Source organism: Aquarana catesbeiana, linkage group LG08 (genome assembly GCF_042186555.1).
Source record: "Aquarana catesbeiana isolate 2022-GZ linkage group LG08, ASM4218655v1, whole genome shotgun sequence".
Taxonomy (NCBI): domain Eukaryota; kingdom Metazoa; phylum Chordata; class Amphibia; order Anura; family Ranidae; genus Aquarana; species Aquarana catesbeiana.
Window position 1 is genome coordinate 30,827,591 of NC_133331.1, and position 23,711 is coordinate 30,851,301.

The following is a 23,711-nucleotide window of genomic DNA, read 5'->3' on the forward strand; positions in this document are numbered from 1 at the left end:
GTTGTGACCCGGAACAGAAAATTGTCTTGTTCCTTTGAGGATAAGGGACAGCCTAGCTGCAGCAAACCATGGACATAGGTGAATTTATCAGCCATGACACTAAACTTCAGCCCCAACATGCGAGTCCCTCAATAAGGAAAACAAACAGCACAGGGAATTGAACTACACTAATACCCAAATAAAACAGTATAACATTTGAAAGTGTGCAATGTTTTTCATAAAGAAACAAAAAAAAAAAAACTAAAAAAAACCAAAATCATAAATAATATGTACAATTTGATGTATTTAATTTTCAATTTAACTTGTTTTAGTGATTCTTTCAGAGGTCTACTAGAATAGAGGAATTCAACATAATGGAAAGAAAACATCCTTCAGCAAAAAAAATTGTCATAAGAAATAAATCACGTGTCTGGGACATCCAGTGACCCAGAAAATCTGATCCCACCATTGTCAGTTTTAGGCTAAAAGGACAAATCATTCTCCAAAAAGTGAAAGTAATTCATTTCCACAGCAAAAGCGAAGCTTTCCCCCTACCAGAAGTTATACTACCAGAGCACAAAGAGTTAACCTGACAACAAGCAGAAAATATTTGCTGAGCAATCACATTTACTCATTATATTGCTGTTTGATGAATGCTGAGATTTTTCAAGATCATTTGTTTGCAAGGAAAAAAAAGCACATTAGTCTTCTGTTCGCCATTTCTCAAACAAGGGCATTATTGTAAATGAAACCTGGCTGTAAGATTTGTACATTAATACAAATTAACAACTGACGAATCTTTGAAATCTTTCAAAATTTGCCTTCTCAAAACTTTGATACACACAGGTCAAAACTCAAATAAAAGAAAAGTAAAAAGAAACCTCTTTTTATTACGAAATCAACACCAACACAGAACACTGAGCGAAAAGAATCACCACCGAGTTTAGGAACCACAACTTAACGACTTGAAAAGTTTGAGTCAATTTTTTTATATTGCTCTTTGTTACTTATACCCACTTATAAATATCCTTACTGCATAATAAAAAAAAGTGGTATTTATTCAATTGTGTTCATAGTATGAATAGGTTTATTGACCTAGGACAAAAATAAATACACATTTTTACTTTTACAAAATGGGATGCTTTAGCAATAACAGAGGTGGAATGGAGCGCTGACAGGTGCTGCTGATAGGTAGATAAGGGGTAGTGGCATGGGGGATAAGGTATGTCCAAGGGGTAATAAACAGTTAAAAACAGTTTAAAGATGGTTAAGGCTTCTATGATGAGCGGCAATAATGCTTTTCTTTCTGCTTTAGCAATAACCTACATCAAAAGGGAAAACCTTAACATACTGTTCAAGCACATCAGAACAATGGGAAAATTCTGCGTTAGCAACAGTATCCAACAACACCCCTGTTGTCCTATGTGCCACGTCTTGAGCCCATTCAGTCAGATGAGTACACAAAGCCTGGCCTTATCCTGCAACAGCGGACGTGGAATTTGTCGGCCGAAAGATAAAAACAATATTAAAAAAAAAAAAAAGACTACTTGATATAAAATGAAAAACAAAAATCTCTTCTTATTCGGAGACTTCGTCTTCATCTTCCTCCCCAAATACCAAATCAAAGAGAGTGTGTGTGATCCTGAGCGGAAGCAATTCAAATGTAAGCTGTTACAACGGGCTATCCCCGCTCTGTGATCCAGCCACCCTCTCTTCCTCTGCATAGGTGAGGCTGCAATGATGGGCAGAGGTCACGCCACATAGATGGGCACAGGTGAGGCTGCGTTCAGCGGCACTAGTCACACCGCATTGAGGGGCACAGGTGAGGCTGCGTTGAGTGGCACTGATAAAGTTGTTAATATTTGTTTTTGTAACTTAATTCTGCATAAAACATTTAAGTGTCATTTCATGAGATAATTTATGAGGGCGTGTTTAGAGGCAGAATTAGGGGCAGGGTAGGGGTTGAGCAGGGCAACTGGTGGTGAGTAACTCCAAGGCCTGGCTAGTAGTTCAGGACTTGAAATTTTGAGCCCTGTCATATATGCATTACATTGATCCAAACTGGACCAATCTAACTATTGTATGCATAAAATCTCCATACCAGGAATAAATCTTTAAGCCTCACCTATACAAAGAAAACAAAACAAAGTTATATAATGGTAAATGGTAAATATCCCATTTCTTTTGAAGTGTCAAAGAAATACTTCTACACACAAAAATAAAAAAGTAATAGAGTGACATTTTAAAAGGTAATTATGCGGTTATGGGTTAACTAAACACAGTGGCTTAGTGGTTAGCAATTTAGCTTTGTAGCATTGGGGTCCCTGTTTTGAATCTCCGTCGGGAACCATCTGCATGGAGTTTGCATGTTCTCCTCCGGGCACTCTGATTGTCTCCCACACTCTAAAGACATGCTGGTAAGTTAAACTGATTCATGTCCAAATTGCCAAGAGTATGAGTGTGAGAAAGAGAGAGGGGTCCTTAGACTAAGATCATTAAAAGGAAAGACTGATGTGAATATACAGTATGTAAAGTGCTACGTAAATTGGAAGGACAAAGACCAGAAAATTCAAAGCATAAATTGGTTTCTCTGAACACCACATTTCTAAAATGGTTTGGTGACTGAATCCCCACCATGATTTTATGTATTTTCAGCTGCAGTATCTTCAGGGTTTTATTTTTTGAATGTATAACTGATGGTTTTCTATTAACTAGAAGACTTTGCAATTCAAACTCCTGCCTGACATGCCCATTATAAATCGCTACATTTAGAGGATATAAATAAAACCACAAGGGTCGTTCATTTTCATTTTCCTCTAACCTAATAATATAATATCAAGTCACATTAGCATTTATGGATTTTCTTTCATTCAGATTAGAGAGAAAAGTAAAAAAATAAAACTTGCCCGCCTAAGATGATGCGGTTTTCTGAGTTAATTAATTTGAAGTGACGCTGCAACATAATTGAGAAAATGTACACATTTTTCCCTACTAGACACTGTCAAATACAAAGGAGGAGCATCCCTTAAAGAGAGAGCCGCCTTGCCCTGAAACCATACATGGGCCCAGGTATTTGGATGCTAATTTATAAAGCCATTTATAAAGCACCACTGAGTTCAGGCTTGGTCTGTAAAGCAAATGTAAAGAACACAAAGAAGAAAAAAAAAACTGCTGCTTGAATAAAATCTGCCAGTTTGCCCATTCAAGGTAAGGTGACAGGTTTTATTGACAGGCCACTCCACCACCCACCGACACTTCCCCTCACTGCAACCTCCACCACTCCTGTTCATCTACTGGAAATTCCTTGGACTTCTGTTTATGGGGGAAGCATGTGACCCCCTCCACCTTACTCCCAGGGATGTAGTACACAGGCCTGAGTGGACAGGTTAGACGGGCATTACCTAGACCCAGTGTTTCTCAACTCCAGTCCTCAAGGTGCCCCAACAGGTCATGTTTTTGGAATTACCCTGAGATGAAACAGCTGTGTTAATTACTAAGGAAGTGAAATTGATCAAATCACCTGTGCAAGATAATGGAAAGCCTGAAAACATGACCTGTTGGGGCGCCCTTGAGGACTGGAGTTGATTAACACTGACCTACACTGACACGGAGCTTACACAGAGATTAGACCCATGGCTTTGATAGACAAATAGAGCATCAGGGTAAGTGCGGCAATTTGAAGGGGGGAGGAGATTTTTTGAGAGATTTCTAACACGAGTAGGTACAGGTAGAAGAAAAGCAGGCACATTTATAGTGATAAACACACACACTTAACAGAATTTTAAAATTATAATTTGTCCAAGTGGTTATAAATGACACTGAAAGAAAGGGGGAAAAAAGAAAATTTGGGACTTTGTATTAGGCCAAATAAATTTACCTCCATCCCCAATATATGGAAATATAAAAGAACAGGGTTTGGGACTTTATATGAAACAGGCAGCCAAGGAGACATCTCAGCATATTACTGCGATAGTGTCTGGTAAGTAAACCAACAATAGTGACCATATATCTAAACATGATAACGTAATACCAATCATAGTAAAATAGGAAAACTTTATTCTTCAACATAGTACATAATAGCATAATGGCATGATAGCATAATGGTAGCATAATAAAAACATACTATAAATTGGTATGATCCAATGAAACATATTAATGGTAGCAATTGCAAGTCGCTTAGCAGAGGGGAGCATCTAATAGCACAACGCATTTCGTGGCTATAATGCCACTCTTCAGGAACAGATGCAGGAGACATGTAGAACAGATATGAGTCTGGGCATGGGCATGGAGAAATGAGGGTCAACCAGAAAGATCATTGGCCCCGGTAGCTGAGGCGGCGATCCCCCTTGAATCAATGGAATAACCACTGGGAAAGGACAATCCAGGGACAATTCCACATGGATAAGAAAAGGTGGTGTGCGTCACACAGAAATAGCCAATCCTGAATGCCGGTCTGGTGAGACATGATGGTGAAGAGGCCGCAGCTGGTGAGGGTGAACCAGGAAGTGACAGGGCTGAGCCGGCACCCACTGCTTGAAGAAAATCTGCCAGTTTGCCCATTCAAGGAAAGGTGACAGGTTTTATTGACAGGCCACTCCACCACCCACCGATACTTCCCCTCACTGCAACCTTCGGCACGTCATCGGCCCGCACACTGGTTGCCGAGCAACCGAGCCCAGTCCCAAACTCAGGTAGCCTATACACGCCCTCTTGTGGTGTGCGGGGACGGTCCTGACCTCATTATACACACACCTGTCCCCTAAGATGCCTTAGTGTGGCACCCTGGTTGCTGATGCCAGCAGGTTTGTGACACTCTGTGAAAGAGCGATCTTCGAACTAGAAGAATACACAACTGCATGCTCCTAGTCCCAATGTGATGTGCAGACTGATAAAAACAAGGTGTTAAGGTATCTTTACAGTCGAAACAGTTTCACAATCCAAATCTACGAGAACCCCTAGAACCCTGAAAATACAAAGCTCTTTATAATGAAAATACTAAACTCAACTAAGCAGTTCAAAAGAAAGTAAGCACCCAGATTGTGATGAGTGAGCTAGTACTATGACAGGAGAAAATGAAAACTGTACTGGTATTCAATAGTAAAGTACACCTAGGAGAGCAAGCTTCTTCAAGCTAGTTAACCTGACATACTGTGTAGTGATGTACACCTGATCAATAATCACCTATTGAATAACTTGCAATTTATAACTGAGATTGCAATAGAACCACTTTATTAGTAACAAAACCACAGTGCTGTACAAAAAGAAAAAAAGGAAGACATTCCAGAGTCTGCAGCCATCTAACTTTCAAAATAAGCCCTGTCAACAATCTTACAGCTGAAACACTAAAATAAAAAGAAACATTGTTTCTTTTTGAATCTTTCTGTTTCTTCATGTGCAGATCAAAGGGATGAACAAATGTTCCTCTGTTTAACCCCTTTATAAACCCTGAATTTACTCTAAACAGCCTTAATTAATGCCCTATTCTCCTTCATTTAATTATTATTTCCCTGCTTTTTTTTTTTTTTCACGTCTATTTTATAAACGATAAACAATTAAAACTTTTTTTTTTGTTTGCTTTGTTAGTCAATATTTTTTACACATATATATTAACATATATTTACACATTTCACATTGAAAAAGCGCAAAATTTAAAAAAGAATCTATTTATTTCATTTGTAAATAATGCCTCGTACACACGATCGGAAATTCCGCCAGCTAAAGTCGGATGTGAGCTTTTGGTCAGAAATTCCGACCGTGTGTGTACGTTCCATCGTACTTTTGCTGGCAGCAAAAGATTGAGAGCATGTTCTCTAGTTTCCCGTCGGAAAACGTTCCGTTCGTCTGTATGCAATTTCGACGTGCAAAAAAGGACGCATGCTCGGAAACAATTCGACGCATACTCGGGAAGCATTGAACTAAATTTTCTCGGCTCGTCGTAGTGTTGTACGTCACCGCGTTCTTGACGGTCGAAAGTTTAGATAACTTTTGTGTGACCGTGTGTATGCAAGGCAAGCTTGAGCGGAATTCCGTCGGAAAAACCATCCAAGTTTATTCTGACGGAAATTACGATCGTGTGTACGGGGCAGAACTTTTCAATGCTTTGTACAATTGCTGACAGCTGAAGTGAAAACAAAAAACAAAACAGTTGAGTTAGGTATCAGTAATTGGTATCGGCGAGTACTAAAAAAGAAAAAAAAAAGAAAAGTATCGGTACTCGTAAAAAAAATGGTATCGGTGCATCCCTACTACAGGCATTAGCAGCACATCATTAGCGTTAAGTAGCTCCCATGCGATGATGGAATTCTCCTATAGTCAAGCATTGAAAGGCAGACCCTAACTCAAGCCAGGCACAAACTTGCTCTGCTATGTCTGCCTCATTCCGAATGACCAAAGATAGGCTCAGCTCCTGGGACATCATGTTCCCTGCATAATAAAGCAGCAGAACTATAGGGAGAGAAGTCGGACTTTGAAAAGGTGTAGTGTTTGTTAGTCCGGTAGTGTCTTTTCGTGACCCAGAGGTGTAGTGTTTGTTAGTCTAGCAGCGTCTTTTCTCTCTGGGCTTAAAGTCACTTTTTTTTTTTTTGCCCAGAAACCGGGCTTCTCCCCTGCCTCTTTCAGCTGCTAGTTCTGGGAACCATTGAGACTGGAGGGGTCTTTGAGCTGCACTGACAGATGACTAATGAGGATCCATAAAACCACAAAGAATAGCTGTGTGGAGCCTGTGCATCACATCTCTTCTCCCTGGGAAACTAATTGCTGTGAATTGTTAACAGTAACATTATTTTTTTTCAGGCCGTCACTACCTCTCAATGCCCAAAATGAGCATGAAACAGGTCTTTTGACTGGACATAAAAGTTTAATGTCCCAATGTTGATCAAATTAACTTCAGCCATGTGACAATGGACTATATTTGTGAGAAAATAATGACGGCCACAATAGGCTGCTTTATGATCGGATTTCACAGTTTCCAATGTAAAAATGTTTCTGTTGAACCGGATTATGCCGCGTTTCTAAAGAAAGCAGGAGGAAAGTGGAATACTTAAAATGAAATGTCATTTCACGAGCCTAGAGAACATCAGGGTGCTCTACTGACATGACCATCCCGGGGGGGGAGGGGGGGGGGTTTGACTGTCATGGGCATAACGGTCTGTGTGCATTGCTAGTAAAGCATAATGTGCAGTGTGCTTAGAGTCACACTAGAAGTTAACACCGGGCACACTTGAATAAAAGTAATGAATCTCTATGCAAATGTGGTATATCACAAACAGGGGGCAAATAGACTGTGCACTTTGCAAATGCAGAGCTTAGTAAATGAGGTCATTTTCCATTTTACAAAGAATACCCACTCACACACAAATAGAAAAAAAAATAAAAATTTTTTTTTTTGCTTGGACATAAATGGATGATGGAAGTCAGCAGAACTCCCCTTCATTTACTAAGTTCTGGAGCAAATGCAGATAAAGGTTGAGATAAAAGGTTTTACATTAACCGCTTCAGCCCCGGAAATATTTACCCCCTTCCTGACCAGAGCACTTTTTTGCGATTCGGCACTGCGTCGCTTTAAATTGACAAATTGAACTTTCTTTTGGTGGTATTTGATCACTTCTGCGGTTTTTATTTTTTGCGCTATAAACAAAAAAAAAAAAAAAAAAAAAAAAAAAAAGACAATTTTGAAAAAAAAGCAATAAATGTATATTGATTGGTTTGTGCAAAAGTTATAGCGTCTAGAAAATAGGGGATAGATTTATGGCATTTTTATTATTATTTTTTTTTAATAGTAATGGCGGCGATCTGCAATTTTTTATCGCGACTGCAACATTATGGCGGACACATCGGCCACTTTTGACACTATTTCGGGACTATTGTCATTTATACAGCACTATAAAAATGCACTGATTACTGTGTAAATGACACTAGCAGGGAAGGGGTTAAACACTAGGGGGCGATTAAGGGGTTAAGCGTGTCCTAGGGAGTGATTCTAACTGTGGGGGGGGTGGGCTACTACTCATATAACAGCGAACACGGCTACCAATGACAGGGAGCGGTGATCTCTGTCATGTCACTAGGCAGAACAGGGAAATGCCTGGTTTACATCTCCCCGTTCTTCCGCTCCGTGACAGGGTTGTGGACACCCGGTCCACGGGACCCACGGACACGGCGCACAAAGGCGCGCGCCCACAATGCCGCATCCTAAATGGGACATACCTCTACGCCCATTTGCCCAACTGTGCCATTGTGCCAACGTATATCGTCGTGCGCTGGTCAGCATGTGGTTAATAAAAGCTGATCATTGGAAGCACCCTTGTGTTAAATGGTTTGCCTCATCTCTGTAACTGATACATTCTGTTGGACACACTTACTGGCAGATCACCAGATGGAAACCCTTATTCAAAAAAAAAAAATTAGGACACTGTAAAATCTAAATGAAAACAGAATGCAATTATTTGCAAACCTCATAAATCCATATTTTATTCACAATGGAAAACAGAAATATCAAATGTTTAAACTGAGAAAATGTACCACTTCAAGAATCAAAAGAAGGTCATTTTAAAATTGATGGCAGAAACATGTCTCCAAAAAGTTGGGACAGATCGATCTTCACCACGGTGTAGTATCCCATCTTCTTTTAACACTCTGTAAACGTCTGAGGACTGAGGAGACCAGGTGTTGGACTTTTGGGAGAGGCATGTTGTCTCATTCTTGCCCGATATAGGATTCTAACTGCTCAACAGTCCTGGGTCATCTTTGTTGTATTTTTCATTTCAAGATGTGCCAAATATTTTCAATTGGCAAAAGGTCTGGACTGCAGGCAGACCCGTTTAAGCCCCCCAGAATCTTCTAGCCATACCATTGTCAGATGCAGTATGGAGTTTAGCATTGACCTGCTGAAATATGCAAGGGCTTCCCTGAAAAAGATGTCATCTGGATGGGAGCATATGCTGCTCTAAAACCTGGATATATCTTTCAGCATTGATGGTGTCTTTCCAGATGTGCACTCTGCCCATTCCATATGCTTTAATGCTACCCCCATAACATCAGAGATGCAGGCTTTTGAACTGAGCACTGATAAGCTGGAAGGTCCCCGTTTTCTTTAGTCCAGAGGGCAATGGTTGCTAAAGAGAATGTCAAACCGATTTGTCTGACCACAGAACAGTTTTCCACTTTGCAACAGACCATTTCAAAGGAGCTTTGGCCCAGAAAAGATGGCAGCGTTTCTGCATCATGTTCAGATATGACTTTTTCTTTGCATGATAGAGCTTTGCCTTGCATTTTTGAATGGCACGGTGTTCACAGACCGTGATTTTTGGAAGCTTTAATGAGCCCATGCAGTGATGTCCCTGACAGAATCATGCCCGTTTAATGCAGAGCCTGAGGGCCCAAAGATCATGGGCATCAAATGCTGCATTTTGGCCTTGTCCCTTGCGAACAGTTTTCCAGGTTCTTTATTCTGAAATGGTTTGACAATTTTTACATGCAGCTTTTAATACATTGGTGAACCTCTGTCCATCTTTACTTCTGAGGCACCCTGACTCTCCAAGATGCTCTTTTTTATCCAGTCATGTTACTGACATGTTGCCAATTAATCTAATTAGTTGCAAATACCACTTCACCAGTTTTTTGTTGCCCTGTCCCAACTTTTACGAGACGTTTTGCTGCCATCAATTTAAAAATGGCCACTTTGTTTTACCTTTTAAAATGGTAAATTTTCTGAGCTAAAAACACTTGATATGTTTTCTACTTTCTATTGTGAAAACAATTTGTGTTTGAGATTTGAAAATCATTGCTTCTGTTTTTATGTAGATTTTACACAGCGTTCCATTTTTTTAAAATTAGGGTTGTAGAACAAAGTCAGTCCAGAAAATAAAATAAATGCAGCCATCACAGCTAAGAAATGGTAAGCTGCAATATAATAAAAGTGTGCTTTTGGGTTTATGTCAGTTCAATAGGTTAATCAATTAGTTGCCCCAGTTCTGTGAGAAAGCAGTACATAGGGCCAATAACACAAAGGGGAAAAGGACCTTAGGACTCAAAGAAAAAGATTTTCCAGTAAATAAAAAAAAGGTATTTCGTCATCGTACATAGAGGAAGAAATGTGCATAGAATGCACACGGGGGTCACCCCTTAGGACTTTGAAGGCAAATAATAGATTAGAGTATAGAGTACTATACTCTAATCTATTATTTGTCTTCAAAGTCCTAAGGGGCGACCCCCGTGTGCATTCTATGAACATTTCTTCCTCTATATTTTATTAAGGATGTTGGCAGTATTCTATACATGTTCAATGCTCACTGTACTTTATATCTCTTTCGTTATCGTACACTAAGGGAAAAAAGAATTATATTACACTTGGAATGTCGAAATGCAGTCCAACTGAGGAATCAGCAATAGCCACTGTGTGGTTCAGCAGATGTAGGGACCACGCCACAAATGTATCTGAAGGAATTAAAGCCCAATTTAGGCCAGATGAAAAAAGGACCACACAAAAAATAAAAAAAGTAAATTACCAAGAAGACACTCAGAATCAACCTGGAGCTCCAGACCAAGGCAGAGAATCACTATGGGGAAACCAGTACCCGGAGAAAACCAACCCCCCCCCCCCCCCCCCCCCATCCTGAGAAACTGGAGGATCAACCAAATAGCCACCCAAAGCTGGTGGAAAACACACTATCCAAACTATATCAACAACAAAATGTGCTCAAGAAAAGAAATGTTACTTGGACAAATGCCAGGTAATTAACAGATTCCTATAGGGATGTCTGGACTCTGGACAAACAACATCCAAAAGAGGGAACCAGCCAGTCATCGCCTGACATCCTAAACCTTGACTACAGAGAAATCGAAGGGAAGAGATTACGTGACCAATTTTGCAACAAGACAGCCATAGGTATGATATAACTCACTCCGTAACATTCAAACAGTTGGAAATGACCTACATGGCTGGTAAAAACATAAGTAAACTAGCATGAATCCTCCTGAAACCTCTTTCACACTGGGGCCGCAGCCACTTTAGCGATGTTTAAGCGGTGCTTTTCGGCCGTCTGTGGGGTGCTTTTAACTCCAAAGAAGGGGTTAAAAACGCCTCTATTGTGGCACTTCCAACGCGCTTTTGAAGCGCTGCTTATTCATTTCAATGGGCAGGGCGTTTTGGGAGAGCTCCCAAACCACCACAAGGATGCTGCTTGCAGGACTTTTTCTAACGTCCCGCAAGCGCCCTGCCCCAGTGTGAAGACGCACCGAAAGGAATGGGAGGCGGTTTTCATGCGCAATTTAGAGGCCATTTCTAGTGCTAAAACGCCTGAAAATCCCTCAGTGTGAAAGAGGTCTAAAGGAAATGGTAGGATACTAAAACCACACCTGGACAAAGGGAAGGCAGGGGATGAGGGTATATTGTAGCCTAGATTGGTGTGCAAAAGCACCTGGACCAGAAGAAGGGAATAGGTTCTTAAAATCGAACAACTGGATCCGATTCTTTAGTGTGATCCTGTAAACTAGCCTTACCAGTTAATTATAGGATTCTAAGAATCACGTAACCTACCCCTGAAGGGAGTAGCATCCCCTGCCTAGGAGAAAGAGGTAGAAATTCTAATGCTTCTATTAGGAATTTTTCCCTTATTAAGCTTAGGGAAAAGGATAGAAGATTGTAGACTAAAAATAAAATAGAAAGAAGGACGGCGCCCTCTAAGTGCAGCATGTATGTAAAAGATATTACAGTAGATAAAAACGCTCACATTTGAGTTGCTAAAAACCAGCATATAAAGTAGTAGTTTCATCCACGTGCTCACGGGGGATGTGGGTGTCACGGGCCAGTGGGGAGGTTCCTGGGATGTGAGTCCTATGACCTGGGTCCTGATTGCTGTTCCGGTGGTGCCGAGGGTCCTCAGAGTCTCCGGGCGGCAAGGATGTGGGTCATGGATCCTCCGTGGAGAGCCGTGCTGACCTGTGTCTTCACTTCCGGGAGCGGGGTGAGGCGGGCAGTGCTTCGCATTTGGAGCATGCGTGCTCCTTCATCAGGCTATGATGGAGCACACATGCTCCGAACGCGAAGCACCGCCCGCCTCACCCCGCTCCCGGAAGTGAAGACACAGGTCAGCACGGCTCTCCACGGAGGATCCATGACCCACACCCTTGCCGCCCAGAGGCTCTGAGGACTCTCGGCACCACCGGAACAGCAACCAGGACCCAGGTCATAGGACTCACATCCCAGGAACCTCCCCACTGGCCCGTGACACCCACATCCCCCGTGAGCACACGGATGAAACTACTACTTAATATGCTGGTTTTTAGCAACTCAAATGTGAGCGTTTTTATCTACTGTAATAAATATCTTTTACATGCTGCACTTAGAGGGCGCCGTCCTTCTTTCTCTTTTATTGTTCCAGAGCTTCTTCTAGCTTTTATAGACTGGCTGCCTTCCATTATTATTCAGCATCATTTTATCCTCACCTGGACAAATACTTGAACTTGTTGTGAAACATTAACTATTACCACCAAGTTCCCCCTCTCAGGAACCCCCAGCCCTACCCCTTTCCCCCCCACCTTTATCGGTTTTGTATACCTGACTACATCCATTGTGCGCCATATTAACCTCTTGATTGTAGACTGACTGCAAAAAGAGAATCTCTTTCCAGTGATCAGCTCCCCCCACGAGGGCATCTGACTTTACACTACCCCCAGTAAAACCAGCCTGCCAGTTGCCCAGATAAATCCAGGACCCTCCAGAGATGGGTACTTATTTTCTACAAGCAGGAAAAGAGGTAGTAAAGTTCTGAATCCTCCTATGGAGATCATCCACTTCCCTTGGCTTTAGAAAAGCAGTTACAAATGACATGCATTGCTGTCCAGTGTAGGAAGCAAGTCCACCATTTGTTGCCGGGAAGGTTCCCAACCTTTCTGAATGTGAAAACTCTGCAGCACACAGGTAATGTCCAAATACTGATCTAAAGAGGAACCACCCAACAATCTGGGGACTGTTCTAGTGAACCAGTCTCAAGGACTGGATACACCAGTCAGACGGCTCCTCCCCAGCTGAGGTGATGGAAGATTCCACCCCCCACCAATAATGTGGCAAAGAAACAAGTGTCTAAAAAGTCCTTGGAATCTTGTCCAGAAATCAGACTACCTAACACAGAGGAAGAGTCTGAAAAGGACTAAGATATAACACTAGAAGGACATTCTTCAACAATCCCACAAAGAAGAGGGGGGGAACACTGCTACACACAGGAAAGAGGTCAAAGATCCAGAGAGAGTGGACTCCCCTAGCAGCAAAGACTTCAGCTTAACAGCCCTGTTTAATGGTGACCAAGGCTAGACACTTGCCAACTTGCATCTAGTTGAGGTGTTCATTAGACAGGATGTTCACAATGGAAGGCTGCAAAGGGTGACTTGAGCACTCAAATGCTAGAAGGTTATACTACCAAGGGACTCAACTGGATGAATAAGGAGTCCCCCCTCTTGAGGAAGTGGGGGTGCACCTTCAAACAGAATGCTGTGAAGAGGGGTTGGAGGACCTCGGCTATGAGACCTATGACTTGAGTGGGAGGAAGGCTCTGACTGCATGCGATACTATTACTGTTTTTAAAAAAGGAGAAATACGTTCAAAGTTAATTTGACCTATCAAAAGTGAATAGATATCAGTGCCATGAGAGAAACAAGTTTTCATGATTGCAACAGGACATCTGCTTCTAATGCTTAATGACATGAGGATGAGGTCAGAGTCCTCTTTGAGGGATTTAATAAGAAAAGAATTCAAAATGGGATCCAAGTAGGAAATTGAACTTTCAGTGAAATCCCAAAAAGAGTGAAACACCATCAACTTGTCTGGTAGTGTGCCTGTTAATGTGGATTACTGAAACATCTTTGGTGGGAAGAGAACACAAGGCAAAAAAATAAATAAAATTAGAGGTAATGTCAAACGAACACCCCATTTTTCTGGCTGCTAAAATGTTAACCACATGGTGGGAAGTTTACCACAGGAGGCACACATCTCCTGAGTAGGTAGAATGCTGCAGGACACACATACTATTGGTGCCAGGCCTCAAAAGAAGCCTGTATGCTTCTGGGCTCCACCTTGGAGGGAAGTGCACTTGTTGGGTAGTGGTTCTCTCAAATGCATAGTGTTGAAAGGGGAATGAAGGGGCTGTCATTAGGAGCATCCTAGGCACAGAGAACAAAAATGGGAGTTTGTGTATACGTTCTGGTTGAAGACTGTCACATTGAAAACAATGTGAAAAGAAAATTGGAGCAGCTGGAACCAACCCATGAAAACCCAGGTTGATCAGATTAATTGCAGATAGTGCCCTTGATGAGAACTCCAACAAGTAAAACAGTGCAGCAGAGCCCATATCACTAACTTAGGCACAGTGCTTCCAGAATAGGTCATGTGCAAGTTGTAGTTGTAAAAAAATGGGTCATCTAAAATGCACATAATTCAGGCTTGGGTAACAAAAAAAATATGCACAACCAGCCTTGAATCTAAGCCTTCCAGGGCCTGTATCTGCCTTCTATAATACTGAATATTGTCATTGTGAAGAAAATATTAACAAACAACGGGATTCATGAGACAACCACGTTACTATCAGAGAAACCAATAAGGACTTCTTGGCAGGGAAAGGTATCATTTAAAAAAAGTTTTCCTGTTGAAAGGATTTTTCTTCCTCCTCCAGCTTTGTCTGCTGTTTGAAGGTCTATGCAGTTAAATGCTCTTTAGCCTTTTAAAGCCTTTAGAGGAAAAGACTTATCAGCTTCTGTTTTCAGAGGCACTAAATCTGCATTATGAGGCCATGCAGTTAAAGGGATTTAAAGGCCTGACTTTAAACCTCTTCCCTCTATGTTTATCTGACACTGAATGGCTCCTGTTGCTCGGCTGGAAATGTCGATCTATGCAGCTTTAAGAGGGGATTACAGGCAAGAAAAGAAGCACTCCCCCCCCCCTCCCATATATATGTTCTCACTTTCCCGTTTCCTACTGTCTGGAGGAGTGGTGCTAGACAATGGTGAAAGATGGTTCCCAAAACCTTGAATAGGGACACTGTTGGTGGTAGCATTCATTCAAAGTGAGCTTCAGTGTATTGTCCACCCCAATCAGCCGATCAGAATAGAGTGTGCTGGTGGCTGCCAAAAGGTTAGCAGTGCTGATGAAAAGAGTTAGTCATTATTCACTGCTTTTACAGAACTCTGCTTTTGTGCCGCTCAGCCCATCATTTCACTATGGAGGTCCGGATCTGCGGCTGGGTGCTCCCTGAAAATGGCCAATCCGTGTGAATGCAATTCCACAAGTAGCAGGGCAGCCTCGCATCCAGGACTCGCCCCCGTCATGGAAGGCTGAGATGCCGGAGCACTTTTTTTTTTTGGCAAATGTCACATTTTAACGATGCCCATCACAACATCTCTGACCCAAAGTTAACACTAAAACTACAGTCATTTTCGCGCCCTTTCTGTCAGGCCATCGTGGGAGGTCTGAGGTAGCCCGAATTTAGTTTACTGAAGCAGACAGTGTGCTACAAGAAGGAAAAAATGACAAAGAAAAGGAGAATTCAGCTGGGTTCTACTGTTTGTAAATGAGTGCTTTACAGTAGTATGACAATAATGGAAAGACAAAAGGAAATAGGATAGTTAAAAGCACAACTGCTATTTAACAAAGACAGGGATGTTTGCAAAAGCTTGACACTATGTTTTCAGGTCACTGTAAAGTTTTATGACCATTAAAAGACTATCCCAAGAATGCAGGTACCATTTTACATTCCAAGGGTGTCCAAGCAAACTGCAAATATGTTTTATCTTACAGTAAGATGCGTTAATATTTCTTATGTCACATGGTTTAATTACAAACAGGATTACGTCAATGAAAGAGCAGTGATCATCTAGCAACTTATCAGATTTACTGCGTCATCAAAAGATGCATTCTGATATGTTGCCTCATTCTGTCATATCAAACATGCCACTGCATGTGTGCGAAGTACAGCGACCTCTAGCAGCAAGAATTGATCTATTTTCTGATCTGAATTCAATAAATTGTCAATTTACTGGTTGCTACTGTATAGAGCACTTTTCTTACAATGCATTAATGAATACGCATGAATGAGTTACTTGTAAAAGATGCAGCTCACGTGCCTTGCATTAATAACATTACAACAAACAAAACACGGGGGGCGGTTACCTTGATTTCTACCCTCCATGGGCACACAAATCCTATGAATGCAGGGGGTCAAAACTGGGATCATCTATAATAATTGCAATATTAGGCCCCGCCCTTACATGTCATATTTCACAGGAGCAGAGAAAAAAAAAAAAGTAAAAAAGAGAAGTGGCTGTGTTCAACAGGCGACTTTTGTATTAAACAAATACTCTGAAAAACTGCAGTGTCAGAGTGGCATGCATGGGGTGAATGGGATAAGCAGCCATTGTCGAAGACCCTGTGTATAACACAGCACAAATAATGACAAAGGCACAGCAGAATGAGAAAAGACATTTGTCTCTGTTATTGTCCACAACATTTAGGCTGAGTGAATATAACCTCTGCGGCTTGCCCAAGTCACAAGCTTTTCCTCGATCATATTGCACGGAAATAAAAAAAATATATATATATATTTCCGCACACTTTAAATAGCTTTCAAATGAAGAAAGAGGTTTACAAGCGAACTATCTTGAATGACGATCAGTTTAACATTCAAAGCATTTTGTTTCTTTTTTCAAAGCATTTCACAACATTTTGACCATTATTTGCAGACCTACAACAATGATTTAACGCTGCAGTCTAGAGATAATAGGTCATTTCTTTTGTGTCTGTTTAAAAAAAAAACAAAAAAACAAACATAAATTAACACCTCCCCTTTCCTTATCGGGTGATGATGGCGGGTCCATGACCTCCAGGGTTTTGTAGAAATAGGCTAAATGGCGCAGGTAGTTTTATCCTGAAAGACTGAGGACCTCTAGTGGCAGAAAAGAAGTGGTGGGAGGAAGCTCTGGTGTGAAAGCAAGTATTGTAGCAAAGGCCGCTTTTAATTTTCACTAATATTGGACTATTCATTTTTTTGTTTTTTTTGTTTTTTTGATTGCTGGAGTTCAATATTACACACTTTTAAAATATATATAGGAATATATAGTAAGTAAAAGGATAGCATGTGGAAGGATAATAAGAGTCAATGTCAGTTGTTATTTTTTCCTACCAGTTCCTGTACCAATGACTACCTATCACCCAAGTTGTCCCAAGTTTTTATCACACAATATGCACAAATAATCAAGTTCACATACATATACCCAACCTAGCGGATTCTAAAATCATTCTAAAGCTGACCATACACTGCTTGAATTTTGGATGATTCCGGCTACATGAGCCAAAATCGAAGCTATGGGAGGCCCTGCTGTCACGGTTCAGGAATTCAGAGAATTGCAAGTGCTGCAGCTGTCTGAATAAAACAGATGGTACTGTGGATTCCGACAGCCATGTTGTGTAGCGTGGATTGGGCAAATCAAGTGTACAAGAAAGATCCAAACTTATATGGCTAGCCTAATGATGGAGCAGCCATATATGGCTGGCATTTCTCTCATTCAGTTGTGTGGACTGAATAACACAAAACCAGCCAATTCCCCCAATTCACCCTAACAGCGTGGATGGAGGAATTTCTGTTGCATTTTATTTTATTTAGGTGCCATGGCTGCCTGAATACAAAGGCGCTACCCAACAAGTGAATGGATATGCTAGGATGCAGTCACGGTTTGCCCGACAAATTTCCACCTGATTCAGATGATTTTTAAATCAACTGTTGTCTCAACTTCTGTAAAAATTCAAGCCGTCTTTAGAATGTTTAAGATCTGTTTTGTAAAAAAAAAAAAAAAATCCACCCAAGACTGTAGATAACAGTTCTGTTCAATGTGTTTGTAAGTCCTTCAGCATATACTGATTGATTGCTAGAGGTTACTGGACTTCTATACCACTCACTAATTGGTTGATAGAGGTTACTGCACATTATTACTGCTCATTGATTGGTTCTAGAGCAGGGATATGCAATTAGCGGACCTTGTAGTTCTGCAACAGCTGGAGGTCCGCTAATTGCATATCCCTGTTCTAGAGGATACTGCCTATCTGTACCGCCCAATGATTGGTTGCAAGTGGTTAGGTTAGTGCACAGCATTACTGCTCACTGATTGGTTGCTAAAGGTTACAGCACATCTCCTCACTGCCTGCACACCATGGACTGGGGAGGTGAGGAGACTCATCAATCCTAGGGCTCCCGGGATTAGTGGCAATGCTGGGGGGAGGGGGTGTAATTGGTGCCAATGCTGGGGGGTAGATGGGATCAGTAAGAGTGGTGGGAGGAGGGGGCGTGGCCTGACACAGCATGGAGTAGGACGCCTGTACCTTGAGCTCCGTCCATTACTCCTGCTGACATTAATCCTGGGCTGATTATACTGACTCACCTGCTGGATCACCCTCCCTGGGACACCTATAATCCACAGAATCAACTTCCGAAAAAAACGGATACACGGCGGCCCGAGCGGAGCCGCGATCTTCCACCCGGTGGCCGAATTCAGGCAAGACCGCGGCTTTGGCCTACACCTGGAGGTCGGCGGCCATCTTGGTCCTCCCTAACCTCAAATCTAATTCAAGATAGCTGTGCCCTGCCGATATTTAGCCACTGGAAAGAGTGGTGGGGGGATGGGGTTAGTTAGGAGGCCGTACATCAACACCACAGAAACATGCTGTCCTTTAACAGATACAGAGCAGTGCGATTAATTGTTAATGGCACCCTCATGCATCAGCTGAGATGTGCGTATTCACATGCACCAAAATTCAGGGTGCTGTGGCACCATGTTATTTTGTAGAAGGGTTCCACCTCCAATTTGCTTACCTTTGCAGAACAGGCTGACGTTCGGCTTAATGACTATAGTTGTAGGCAGGACTTTCAAGCATGCTCCTTTACCTCCCCAGTGGGCAGCATTCAGCAGAAGTGATGGTAAGATATGACCTCAGGGGGACATGATATACATATTGAATGCCACCTCCATTTACATATTAATGCCGTGGTCCGCGACTATTTGTATATTAATGCCGCCACTATTTACATATCAATGCAAGTTATTTACATGTAAAACACAGGGTCTGCAGAAGAGTCATCTGTACATGGCAAAAGGGCAGAGCTGGGCAGCAGCAACACAACTTTACACTGAGATATCAGGACTTAGCACAGGACTGGGATAATAAGGGAATTTAAACTGGGATGGTTGGCAAGTATGAGGTAGCTGCTCTGGGCCCCATGACAATGATGAGGCCCAGGGCAGTTGCCCCTTTTGCCCTGCCTTAAAAAACGGTCCAGACTACAACAGCTATAGGAATTCTATAGATTTTTTTTTATTGCTGTCTATGACCGCATTGAGTGGGATTTTTTTCCCTAATTTCCCAGGCCAAGAAATGGGAGGTGTGGGCATCACTGAACTATAAGGCACAGACAGCACTAAAAACAAGCCTTATTTGATTTTCTGAGATTTTTTTTTTTACTAGTGTTGGAGAGCATTACCATTATGCCCTGTCCAGACAGGAAGCGAAGGGAAATCTTCAAAATAGACGAAAGCAATAAAACCCCGACAGGGGCTCTATCCCTTTTACACTTTATCCAAAACAAAATAAATGTTGGCTAGAAATACTGAAATTATCCATTAGAGGTATAAAATGACCAGGGTGGTAAGAGTAAGGGGTTATTTTCAGAACATTTATAATATTACAAATCAAGTTTTTCTTACCTTTCTGACCCAAGCTAATACCGAAGATATACAAAATGAGGGGTAGTAGCAAATAATATATTATATATTCAAGCACTGGCAGATCACGTAGATCAAGTGAGAAAAATTAACTGCACAGAAACATCCAGCCACCAGGACTAAAACAATGGACCAAGGGGTGACGACACATACATTGGTGTTCCTTCAAAACCCAAAGGAAGACTGACCTACCAAACCTCTAAGTAGAGGACACTCCCACCCCACACAAGTGTAGGCTGGTGTGATCAGCTTTCCCCTTATCTTGATAAGCAAAACTAAAAACATTCTGAATGACAATACAAATACATATGAGTAAAGCCAAAATAACCACATTTAAAACAAAACTGACACCATAGAAAAAAATACATACAAAAGTGAATACAAATATTTGTATGGAGGACACCAAAACACACGCGTCTTCTAAAGCAGCAACAACAACAAATCGCAAAGAGATGCATGTGATATACAGTGTCCACCAAAACGTCAGCACTATACAAAAAGGAAATAGGCACGAATGTCCTATGTGGGGGACATGTGAAAACCGCCCTGATAAATATCAGTGGCAGACCTGAATATAGTAAGTACAGGGCGGAATATCAACCTAATAAAACCATATTCTAAATAGTTCCCTGAACCTACCTAATCACAACCAATTCTTTTCAGCTTCCCCCTATTATATGTTTTGTAAACTTTCTCCCCACATAAATATATGCATATTTTACTGTATTGCATTTTATTCACAGATGCATATCCTGATGAAGCAGTAACCCCACGAAACTAGTCAAAATTCCATGTCATCTGTGCATGCCTTTTCACATTTCATGTTTTTTCTTTTGTGTTGTATGAATAAATTATGTTACTTTTTTAAATACTCTGTTTATTCCCGCATATGTCCTTTAACATGTCCCGTGATAGTCCGCTTGCACTTGGTGAGTTCAGGGTTGGGGCCCTTACTCCCAAATATGTATTCCAAATCTAACTCGGATTATGGTACTTTTTAATTACTTTTGATGTAGTGTACACTGTTTGGTGAGGCCACGCATTCTTTCTAATCACAAACCCTGACATACATAAGTATATGTAGGAAAATAGCCAAAGGGCTCCTGGGGGCCCAAAATGAACAGGAAGTTAGCGTTGGGAGACACCATATTATACATGCTACTTCTTAGTTATAAAAAAATGGCTTACATCCCATGCAAAGTTTAAGCCAGAAGGAATGCGGGTCTGGAGCAGATCATGTTGATGTCCCAGTTTGGGCTGCCAGTGCACCTGACCCGTGCTAGGTAAGACCAGTGATGTACTAAACTTCTCTTTGAAAGAAGTTAAATGGGTTGGTCAGCAGCATGACTATGGTAACCAGAGGAAGATTAGGAGATCCTACAAAATTTTGGAGGTTGTCTGCAAATCAGCTAAATCCTCCAGAAGCCAAGCAAATAAACAAACAAACAAGAAGTGTATAAAATGACCACCTTACGTACCTATTTAAAACATAACTTAGAGCCTTCTGCCGTATTCCTGAGTAGGTGGATGGGCTAGATTCCCAAGCAATTAAATTGGAAGCATCGTGAAAAAGATGAATGTTCACCAAATCAAAGGCACTGTATAGGAGGGGAGAAGGCAACTGTTAATAGTGAAATGATAGCTGCCAATACATTCTGCAGTGCAACATGTCATGAATTCACTCTCAGAGTTGAGGAATAGAAGGTTAGAAAATTAGATAAAGTAAATATTTAAACCAGCCTTTCTCAACCAGGTTTCCCTTGACCCCCCCAATGCATTGATGCATAGTTCTGGGGGTCAACGCCTATTGGCAGAACCAGTGGCATAAACCCAATGATCTTTTTTTAGCTACCTGTAAATGTGGAATTCTGACCACCACTGTAAGGGGAGACATTCTTCCTACTAATAACCAAGGTAAGGGGCCTTTGTTCCACTAACGTCCAATGAATTGCTGCTAGCAAGGGTTCTCCAAGAAAATTACAAGGGTTCCTCTGGGATAAAGTTTTTGAAAAAGGCTGATTAACAGTTTCTGAACTCTTAGATGATTTATGCACCATGATTCTGATGTTAAATTTAAAGACAGAACACTGAATTGCAGTGCAAAATGTAATCTGCTGTTTGACTTTATGCTCTATTAGACACTTCAATATCCGGGGAATCTAAAGGTGCCAGACGTAAACGAGAATGTAATCAGAATATAAGCATGATCTGTTTACCATGTTCACAGGAAGTTACTACTGCCAATATAACGTGTAAATGACTTCTACGTGGCTGTACTGTTAATTTAGAAAGGTAGGGATTAGGGTCTCAGATGTAGTTTTTCATAACATTTGAGGAAAAACAATGCTACTTCTATTTCGATCACACCACACAAAGGTTAATTGAAATAATGTTATTGTGCACTGCCATTTTGGTTTATTTTCCAATGTTAACACAGTGTCCTCCGGTATTTAGTTTCTATCTAGAGGTATTAACCCCATAAATATTGCTCTTCAATAACTTGCCCATGTTTTGTATAGGCATAATGTGCCTTGAAACTGATAAACAGTTAAAGTGGATGTAAACCCTCACATTATACCCAGTGAAGTGAACAGCCTCAGATGATACACAGGGATGAAACAAATCTCTCTGCATAAGTTTTACTTGTTTATCTGCTGTCTTTCCCTTTCTACACTCTTTGAAAAGTGCATGTGTTAGAAAACTTTCTTCCTCTTTCAGCAGTACATAGGGGTGGGTGGGGAGTCTTGGCCTACACTGTGTGAGAACTGATTGGAGGAAAGGCACCCCCCCCCCCCCTCCATGTAGGCAGCAAAACAAAGGGACATGCAGAGCTTTCGTCTGAATAGACAAGCTCCGTGCTTTTCTACCTCTTAAGCTCTCTCCCCGAGACAAATTTTCAGCTGCTATTTTGTGCGTCCGAGAAGTGACTCTGTTATAAGTGACTCTGCTGATAACAGAGGAATGAAGCAGCGGAAAGAAACAGCACTTAGAGCTTTGGAGAGAGATAAGTAAAATGTTACAGATCTATGTGCCTAGGTCAAAATTCATGAATGGGGTTTACAATTTCTTTAAACTTTTTCGGATCTTAAATTTTGCAAATAAAAGCTATCCACACTCACAATTTATAATTTGCGTTGTTTATGCAAATGGAATGTCACATCTTTTGAAAATAATAAAATATATTGAAAATAAAATACATTTTTTTTTTTTTATCTGGAAGCAGCCGTTTCTAATCAATCATAGAGAGATTCTACCTAAAGATTTGTGAAAGTCACACAAAGCATTTGCAATATGGCCTGTGGTCCCTTTACGATCCCTCGTGGCTAATATAGGCCCTATGGGCCCATTCTCACTGGTGAAGTGCGGAAACACGTGTAGGGGTTGGTGTTCTTAACATACCACAGAGCTTGGCGGTTGTTATGTTGCAAACATTTCTGCAGGTTAATTTTTTTATGCATTCTGGTCAACTGAATTCAATGGGCTGTCCTACTGCAAAGCATGTTAGCAAGTGTTAACACATCAGTGAGAATGGGCCCTAATTAAATCTCATATTTTTCAACGAACCTGTAGTCATTTGACCTCTCCATCCACTTAAAACCCCCCAGGTACACTGTCAGGCAGTTACCTCCTTACCAGTGGCGGCCCGTCCATTAGGGGTGCCAGGGCGCTGCCCCCTCTCTTCTTGCCTTCCCCTATATGCAGTGGATAGATTCATGCATAGCATGAGTCTATCCACTGCCGCCACGGCCGCCCCCTATTTGTGTCCGGCCCCTTTCAGGGCACCGGACACATAAATTAAGTGGCCAGGGTTTTTCTTTTTTTAAGCACCTGATTAGAGCCAGAGGCTCCAATAGGCTTCAAAATAGGGTGGGCTCGGGTTGCAGAGGATGCGTCCAGAGCCCACCCAGGTGTGTTGCAACAGCGAATAAATATTCGCTGTTGCAACACTGATCCTCCTCCCGACCAATCGGGAAGCA

At 41.5% G+C, this 23,711-nt stretch overlaps 1 protein-coding gene across 2 annotated transcripts in view; it reads right to left on the reverse strand.

Annotated features, from left to right (window-relative positions):
* The window catches only part of INPP5A (inositol polyphosphate-5-phosphatase A), a 611,899-nt gene that overhangs the window by 223,417 nt on the left and 364,771 nt on the right, over positions 1 to 23,711 (reverse strand). For both annotated transcript variants that reach the window (XM_073595667.1, XM_073595668.1), the window contains exon 8: positions 21,213 to 21,332. In XM_073595667.1, coding sequence (XP_073451768.1) covers positions 21,213 to 21,332 — 120 coding nt within the window. The remainder of the gene's footprint in view (positions 1 to 21,212; positions 21,333 to 23,711) is intronic.